Here is a 10000-nt window from a genome sequence, read left to right on the forward strand (position 1 = left end):
AATGAGCCAAAAGAGAGGATTAGAAAGATACGTAAAGAGAGATGATATTACTTAAGTTCAGATGACATTAGAAATGAAAAGCAGAAGGGAAATATTAATTAGGGGAAATATTAATTAGGGGAAATATTAGAACATTGGCGCATTTTGCATTGATACTTATCACAATCTGATCTGTTCCATGAGAGAATATAGAGTTGCGAATGTCAGTACCTCTGACATGGGTCCTTGTTAGGTTCTGTCAATTAGTAATGTTTACTGAATTTCCAGTAGGTGGTGCGTGTGGATAGGCCTAGACATATCACAAGGATCATAACAAGTCTCTTATCTATTCCTTAATGTTTTCACCTTCGTTGAAATACCTTAATTATCTCTCCCCTTATATAAAGCTTACGGAGCTTCAGTGTTACGATTATAAAGATGATCTTAGTCTAAAATCTCATGTTATTGTTCGAAATATGAAGCATTGAAGTACACACGAAGCGTCAATTCTCTTGTCTAAAAATCCGATCTTTGGCGAGGAACTGCCAGTTTTTTGTATGTTCCTCTTTTGATTTATTTTTACAGTTTCTTGTATCCTATTATATTTTGTGGTGTGCTCTCCGTTATTGGTTAGCAAATTTTAATAACTACTTCGGCCTTTTACAATCTTGTTTTGATATCAAATACTAGAGGAGCTTTTTAAGCAAATGAATCTACAAAATTGATAAGAGAAAGACTAATGGAATGTGATTCAAAGATCCAGTTATTGCTAATTCTGTATAGCGGTTATCATACTATAATTGACTTTATAAGGACGAATTACAACCATTGCTTGAGTTTGTATAAATTTTAACCAAAGGTAGATTCTCTCTCTCTCTCTCTCTCTCTCTCTCTCTCTCTCTCTCTCTCTCTCTCTCTCTCTCTCTCTCATACACACAGACACACACATATATATACGATTTAAACATATCATACCTGTATATGATATGCATATATATTATATATATATATATATATATATATATATATATATATATATATATATATATATATATATATATAATACTGTATGTGATACGCATACATATATACAGTACATTATCTACACATATAAATATGTATTATTATATACGAATATACATAATATACATATACGACATATCTTTCTTTGATTGAATTCTATAGTGGCGCTATTTCCAGCCCATACTGCAAATAAGGAACGTGCTAGATTGTAATTATCTTCAATGATTGACACCTCTCATTTCATTGCTCCTATCCTATTTTTGTTAATAGCTCAAAAGTGGAATAAAAACCCTTATTTTTGTTAGTAGTTCAAAAGTGGAATAAAAAAAATATTTATTTCAAAAGTGGGATAAAAATAAATATTTTTGTTAATAGTTCAAAAGTGGAATAAAAAAAATATTTAGTTCAAAAGTGGGATAAAAATAAATATTTTTGTTAATAGTTCGAAAGTGGAGTAACAAAAATATTCAGTTCAAAAGTGGGATAAAAATAAATATATTTGTTAATAGTTCGAAAGTGGAGTAAAAACCCCTATTTTTGTTAATAGTTCAAAAGTGGAGTAAAAACACCTATTTTTGTTAATAGTTCGAAAGTGAAGTAAAATCCCCTTTTTTTTGTTAATAGTTCAAAAATGGAGTAAAAACACCTATCTTTGTTAATAGTTCCAAAGTAGAGTAAGAAAAAAAAAAGTGTCCCTATTGGTTTAATATATCATGAGAACGTTTTTGGCCACATTTGAAGTAGGAATACAGGCTGGGGATTTCTTGGTACATTTTTTTTATTGGATAGGCCTAAAACTACTAAAGGAATGTCCTACTACGCTTTCTGTAGCAGCGAGAGGTGAATCCCCTCAACAGGTGCCACTAAGTTTATAGTCTTTCAAGTAAAACGAATTGATTTTGGGAAGTATTTCTCTTCAATCTTTTTCGCATCGTACTACATTCAAAAACTTTCATTGGCTACGAATCTAGTTGATCCATTTCTAGTTCCTCTGAGAGGATTCGAAAAGAGTACTTAGTAACTGGAAGGGCTGCCCCACTGAATATATATTAGGCCCACGACTTGTTCTCAGACACAACACAATAGGCAGACGAGGCTCAAACACACAGAAGCAACATTTAAACTCCACAAAATGTTTTCGATCAAATTTATCGTAAGTAATTATTGTAATCTTTCGTTGTTTAATCAAATATTTGTGAAGTTCGATTGTGGTATTCTGTTAAATTCGTTTGAAAACGGTCTAAGCATTAGTTCAATCGTTCATTTTAGTAATTAACAACTTTGATTTAAATCTTACCCATCAAAGAACCGCAACATTGCATTGTTTTATCATGAAAATAGAAAAATATATTTTGAAGTGAAAATTAGTATAATATATTTTGGTGTTTATTTCATAATTGTCCGATAAATCTTTCCATCAACTTAAGAATCAATATTTCAGAATCATTACACTGAAGATACGCCGACCATATCCAATGCTTATTTATACTCAGAATTAAATGCTACTCATTGATTATTCCGATTCGAAATCAAATTCCTATTGTATTGCATCATTCGGATCAACTGCACTAACTATATTTAAAATCAAATGAGAATTTAAATAAAAATATTTGATTGACTGAGAGATAACTTTAGCCTAATATGAAACGTCTTCTCTCCAACAGGTGCTCGTTGTTGCCGTGATGGCTCTAGTATACGCTGCCACAGCTTATCCCAGCCGCGGATACGGTTCATTCGGTCATGGAAGCGGATACGGCCATTCATCTTACGGACACGGGCACAGCTCTTTTGGACACGGTGGATATGGTGGATACAGGTGAATAGAAGCAATTACCCTATAGTCCAGCGGTTCCAGAAGTGGGCGGTATATTAGGCGGGGGGGGGGGGGGTGTTTGAGGCAAAAACTGAGGTTGGGAAGGACAGGGTGGTAAAAGAGCATTTATGCAATAAATCCCTTACTATTTTTCCTTTATATTTATAAAATATTAATGAAAAAAATGTCATAAGCACTAAGGCAAAGAAACCCATATGCAGTTTATATATAATAGATTTTATATTAGAATTATGAACGAATATAAAATGGAACAAGGCGGGTTGCAAGGACTCCATCTGGAAGACAAGGGGGCACCAGACTATAAAAGAAATAAGAATCGCTGTTTTATAACCTCATATTGTTTTTTTTTTTTTTTTATCCATTTGTTGAATTTGACACGAAGTAAAAGATTACCTTTTTATGACCCATCCATTTTTATTAGATTAATTTTTGTAATATTTATATTTCATTTTCAGGCCACAGTACAACCAGTACCAACCCTACCACAGTGGACATCACTAAGGATAGACCCTGGATAGACCATCTGGGATAAGGCACCACGACGGATAGACTCTGGATAGAGCATCTGGGATAGGGACACTTTTCTAAACATTAATGCATCTATTTCCTCTTTTCGTTTTGTGTTTTGAAAGAAAAAGAGGTGAAAAATAAATGAAATTAGAAGAACACTTCATCTTTTTCGGGTATATTTTCTTTCGGTTGATTTTACTTATATTTGTTATGTTAATAAATTGATATTGCTAAAATTTTGGTTTTGATTTGGTCCTAAATTTATTCATAAGTTGAAAATAGAAATGTGATGATTTTTCTCTAAGGATCCCTTCCATTAGTTTTTATTCTTGTAAAAGGGAAGTCTGAATTTCAAAAAGTTAGAGAGAGAGAGAGAGAGAGAAAGAGAGAGAGAGAGAGAGAGAGAGAGAGAGAGAGAGAGAGAGAGAGAGAAGAGAGAGAGAGAGAGAGAGAGAGAGAGAGAGAGAGAGAGAGAGAGAGAGAGAGAGCTGATATTTTCGGCCGCGGGGTCAATAACTCCTATACCAATCAATATATTCAAATACAATTTTCATGGATTGTTTAGAAATATATAAGCTTTGTTTCTGCCAATTTTCATGTTCATATCTGCTATGGGCATGGCCTGGCTGTACGTTTGTTCGTAAGTGACGATTTTTAGCTAAAAAATCGGCGAGGAGCCGCAAACTACTCCTAGAGTTTTACAGATATCCAAATAATTTTCACAGGGTTTTATGGCTGTTATGTAAACTACATTCATATAAATTTCCATATTGATACTTGCCATAGAAAAACATTATCAACAAAGTGAGCACAAATTTAGTAAATTACATCAAATTATATTTGCAAAAAGTAACTCAGATCCGACCTATTCAGTTGAGTACATCATTTGCAAGTAGAAGGTTCAAGTTATTATTATTATTATTATTATTATTATTATTATTATTATTATTATTAATATTATTATTATTATTATTATTATTATTATTATTAGCTAAGCTACAGCCCTAGTTGGAAAAGCAGGATGTTATAAACCAAAAGGCTCCAAAAGGTAAAAATAACCTAGTAAGGATAGTACTGTAAATAATGAAATATATAAACTACGAGAGAAGTAATGCACAATCAAAATAAAAAAAAATAAAAATTACGAACAGTACCAACATTTAAATAAACTATAAAAACTTCAAAAAAAAAAGAGGAAGAGAAATGAGGTAGATTAGCAAGCAAGAAAACTCTAATTCAACAGAGTGGAAGGCCATGGTACAGAGGCTATGGCACAACCTATGGTACAGAGGCTATGGCACAACCTATGGTACAGAGGCTATGGCACAACCCAACGCTAGAGAAACACTTTGGTTTGCAATGTTTAATCATCACTTCTACCTCGTAGATCTTGTTTTGATATTACAGGTATTATTTGTCCTTACGAAAAATTGATCTATAAGAAAAAATGATGTACAGACGTTTTAAGCAAAAAATATAATGGATGACCAAAATTACCAGTTATTGGTAATTCTACATTACGGTTGACTCCACCAGCCTGTTTACCATCAAATTTCGATTTGTATTATTATTAACCAAGATGGTCTCTCTCTCTCTCTCTCTCTCTCTCTCTCTCTCTCTCTCTCTCTCTCTCTCTCTCTCTGTATATATATATAGATATATATATATATATATATATATATATATATATATATATATATATATATATATATATATATATGTATGAATATATATGTATGTATATACATGCATATATATATATATATATATATATATATATATATATATGTATATATATATATATGTATATATATATACATATATATATATATATATATATATATATATATATATATATAAATATATATATATAATGTGTGTGTATTTATATTTTTCCTTTCTTGCACTTACTCTTAATCCTTTCCCTCTCCGAAATTATTAGATTCCAACTCTCTCGACGGAGATTTAACGGCTTCATCTTCTACCTTTTCCGAAGATCAAATTTTGGATGTGATGATATTTCTAACACACAATTATCAGCAATGATTGACACCTCCCACTTTCGTTCTTCCTTCCGTGTTACCTATTTCTGTTATAGGCAAAGTTAATAGTTCAAAGGTGGAGTAAAAACAAAAGCCAAATATGTGTTTCTCTTGAGCTACGATTGATATAGGAAGAAGAAGTAGGTTTTTTTTATTATTTTTTTAATTGGATAGGCCTAACACTATCAATGGAATTTCCTACTACTAACGACGGTTCCAGATATTAATATCTGGATAAGGAATAAGAAAATTAAGACTAAGTATCTGTCCAACAAATTAAGATGAGATTCTAGAGATGAAAGCCAGACAGAAAAAAAAATACTCCAAACAAAGTAGAATGAAAGAATTAAAACACTTCTTCAGGATTGATTGATCACCGGAAATCTTACAACTCTCAAAGACCCAATTTTTTATGCAATTGAAGAAGACAGACTGAATGTGTTCTCAAAAGTAACTTTGTTATCAGCAATCACAATCATAATTTTAAAAGTCATACAGTAAAGAAAACATTATCGATGCTGAGATCCAGATGTTGAGGAGCCACTTACCCCATAGAAGTGGCTCTACCTCCTGCATTTTCGGAAGAGCCTATACCGGAAATAATGAATGTGCTAAAGTGTAATTATCTTCGATGATTGACACCTCCCACTTTTTTTCTCCTCTCTAATTCTTTTTATTATCAGTGATGGTAATTCTGTAGTTCAAAAGTGGAGTAAAAACAAAACCCGGACATGTGTTCTTCTTGGCTTAAAAAATTATGAGAGTTTTCAACCACATTAATTGTGAAGTAGGAATATAGGCTGGGTGTTTCTTGGTATATTTTCATGGGATAGGCCTAAAACTACCAAAGGAATGTCCTACTACGCTTTCTGTAGCAGCGACCAATGAATCCACTCAATAAGTGCCACGAAGTTTATTGTTATTCAAACGAAACGAACTGATTTTGAGAAGTATTTCTCTTCAATCTTTTTCGTATCGTACTACATTCAAAAACTTTCATTGGCTACGAATCTAGTTGATCCATTTCTAGTTCCCCTGAGAGGATTCGAAAAGAGTACTTAGTAACTGGAAGGGCTGCCCCACTGAATATATATTAGGCCCACGACTCGTTCTCAGACACAACACAATAGGCAGACGAGGCTCAAGCACACAGAAGCTACATTAAAACTCGACAAAATGTTTTCGATCAAATTTATCGTAAGTAATTATTGTAATCTTTCGTTGTTTAATCAAATATTTGTGAAGTTCGATTGTGGTATTCTGTTAAATTCGTTTGAAAACGGTCTAAGCATTAGTTCAATCGTTCATTTTAGTAATTACCAACTTTGATTTAAATCTTACCCATCAAAGGACCGCAACATTGCATTGTTTTATCATGAAAATAGAGAAATATCTTTTGAAGTGAAAATTAGTATAATATATTTTGGTGTTTATTTCATAATTGTCCGATAAATCTTTCCATCAACTTAAGAATCAATATTTCAGAATCATTACACTGAAGATATGCCGACCATATTCAATGCTTATTTATACTCAGAATTAAATGCTACTCATTGATTATTCCGATTCGAAATCAACTTCCTATTGTATTGCATTGCATCATTAAAATCAAATGAGAATTTAAATAAAAAATTTTGATTGACTGAGTAATAATTTTAGCCTAATATGAAACGTCTTATCTCCTACAGGTGCTCGTTGTTGCCGTGATGGCTCTAGTATACGCTGTCACAGCTCATCCCAGCCGCGGATACGTTCATTCGGTCATGGAAGCGGATACGGCCATTCATCTTACGGACACGGGCAAAGCTCTTTTGGACACGGCGGATATGGTGGATATGGTGGATACAGGTAAGTAGAAGCAATTACCCTATAGTCCAGCGGTTCCAGAAGTGGGCGGTATGTTAGGGGGGGGGAGGTTTGAGGCAAAAACTGAGGTTGGGAAGGACAGGGTGATAAAAGAGCATTTATGCAATAAATCCCTTACTATTTTTCCTTTATATTTATAAAATATTAATGAAATAAATGTTATAAACACTAAGGCAAAGAAACCCATATTATGCAGTTTATATATAATAGATTTTATATTAGAATTATGAACGAATATAAAATGGAACAAGGCGGGTTGCAAGGACTCCATCGGGAAGACAAGGGGGCACCAGACTATAAGAGAAATAAGAATCTCTGTTTTATAACCTCATATTGTTTTTTTCTTTTTTTAATTCATTTGTTGAATTTGTCACGAAGTAAAAGATTACCTTTTTATGACCCATTCATTTCTTATTACATTAATTTTTGTAATATTTCTATTTCATTTTCAGGCCACAGTAAAACCAGTACCAACCCTTCCACAGTGGACATCACTAAGGATAGACCCTGGATAGACCATCTGGGATAAGGCACCACGACGGATAGACTCTGGATAGAGCATCTGGGATAGGGACACTTCTCTAAACATTAATTCATCTACTTCCTCTTTTCGTTTTGTGTTTTGAAAGAAAAAGAGGTTAAAAAAATGAAATAAGAACACTTTCGGTTGATTTTACTTATATTTGTTATGTTAATAAAATATTGCTAAAATTTTGGTTTTGATTTGGTCCTGAGTTTGTTCATAAGTTGGAAATAGAAAAAAGTCACGATTTTTCTATAAGGATCTATTCTATTAGTTTTTATTCTTGTAAAAGGGGAAGTCTGAATTTATTTCAAAAAGTTAGAGAGAGAGAGAGAGAGAGAGAGAGAGAGAGAGAGAGAGAGAGAGAGAGAGGGGAGAGAGAGAGAGAGAGAGTAAATTCTTAGAGTAAAGCTTTTAAAGTTATTCACATCTAAAATGAGCCATATTGCCTACCCTTATATCCTGTATGATCCTCCTTACTGCAAAAGAAAAATGGAAAATTACACACCGAAGAAATAATTTGACTATAAATTATTAGGTACTGTATGGACATCGGTCATGGTGTAATGATAAAACAATATCCAACAGATTTCGTAGATTCGAGAACGAAGCCCTCAGAAGAATATTGTGAGTTAAATGGCAGGACAGAATTAGAAATGAAACTATAAGAGACATTACTCGAGTGCCATATGTGGATGAGATAATGTGAGGGGCACATGGAGATGGTTTGGTCATGCTCTTCGCACTCCCCTAGAGAGATTAGTTCACCAAACTTTCAACGGGGCTCCACAAGGCACTAGAGTTGGAAGACCCAGGCATACATGACAGAGAACTATGAAGCGTGAAGTGGGAGATGATGAATGGAGAAGTATTGAATTAAAAGCTAAAGATAGAGACGACTGGCGAAATCTACCCGAGGCCCTTTGCGTCAATAGGCGTAGGAGGAGATGATGATGATAATGATGAATTATTGGTAATTCTTTAATTTTTTGAAAACAGGAATAAAATGTCATAAAAAAGTTAGGAGAGTAAATCCACAATAAGAAGATGGAAATGTTTGTAGAAATTACTTTCTAATGTGGATTTCAATTCTCTTGGCTCAAACGATCTTGGACAAAGAAATCTCGAAAAAGGTGAGGTAAAATAATTCAGAAAAAAATTGTCCCTTCTATAATAAGGAAAAGGAGGCCTATTTTTCCTGTTATACTCTTATTGTACACATAGCCCAAGATAAAAACATTATTAGTCATAGGACTATCTAATTCCTTCTTGAAAATACGTCTTCCAGGTGATTCATAACTTTCATTTTATATATTTTCCCTATCTAAATTCAGGACAAAAGCAGAGATTCTAAAACCATTCACGAATGTTACTTTCTGCTATTCTGAAGCATTTCACTTACTGACAATACCGACTGTGAAAGTGAAACTAAAATGGGAAACTGGCAACGTTGGCCGAAGCATCTGAACGGATCTTACATGAATACCGATACGAATGTGTTCGAAAAGACCTTTGCGATACTGTGAGCGAAGCAAGTCTGAGCTAACTGGAAAGTGTACAGTAAAGTTATTCGCCTATATAGAGATGAACAAAATAAAATCTCTTGATTTTGATAAATTAAAGGAAAACTAGCAGAAGTTAACGTTCATTATTGTTGATCTTCTCTTGCAGTTTATTTCATTGTTTCCTTTCCTCATTAGGCTATTTTTCCTTGTTGGAGCCCTTGGGCTTATAGCATCATGCTTTTCGAACTAGAGTTATAGCTTACCTAATAATAATAATAATAATAATAATAATAATAATAATAATAATAATAATAATAATAATAAAGATCGGGAATGAAGTGAGTGACCTTCTAAGAAATGCCAAAATTTTTTGCGAACGATTCTCACCCAACCAATAACCCAGTCATTCCCCTCCTTGGTCATTGCCAGGATTAAGAGAGTACACTATTAATCCTGGTCAGTCCCTGTTGTCATTATCTCCGAGGGGCAAATAACTCCTATACCAATCAATATATTCAAATTAGACTTTCAGGGATTATTTGGATATATATAAGCTTTGTTTCTGCCAATTTCCATGTTCATATATGCTATAGACATGCCCAGGCTGTGCTTTTGTTTTTAGCTAAAAAAAAATTAGTGAGGAGCAGCAAACTACTCCTAGAGTTTTACAGATACCCAAATGATTTTCACAGGGTTTGATGGGTGTTATATGATCTGA

The 10000-nt window shown here is 33.2% G+C and overlaps 1 protein-coding gene and 1 long non-coding RNA gene across 2 annotated transcripts in view; both read left to right on the forward strand.

Annotated features, from left to right (window-relative positions):
• Positions 1 to 2093: 2093 nt before the first annotated feature.
• On the forward strand, positions 2094 to 3479 carry LOC137657133 (uncharacterized). The gene is made up of 3 exons (XR_011047122.1): positions 2094 to 2155; positions 2667 to 2818; positions 3292 to 3479. It is a non-coding gene; the product is annotated as an uncharacterized lncRNA (long non-coding RNA).
• A 3043-nt stretch (positions 3480 to 6522) lies between these two features.
• Positions 6523 to 10000, forward strand: part of LOC137657134 (keratin-associated protein 19-9b-like) — a 20185-nt gene continuing 16707 nt past the window's right edge. The window contains exon 1 of the mRNA XM_068391490.1: positions 6523 to 6585. Coding sequence (XP_068247591.1) covers positions 6565 to 6585 — 21 coding nt within the window. The 5' untranslated portion in view covers positions 6523 to 6564. The remainder of the gene's footprint in view (positions 6586 to 10000) is intronic.

This window comes from Palaemon carinicauda, chromosome 18 (assembly GCF_036898095.1).
Source record: "Palaemon carinicauda isolate YSFRI2023 chromosome 18, ASM3689809v2, whole genome shotgun sequence".
Lineage (NCBI taxonomy): Eukaryota > Metazoa > Arthropoda > Malacostraca > Decapoda > Palaemonidae > Palaemon > Palaemon carinicauda.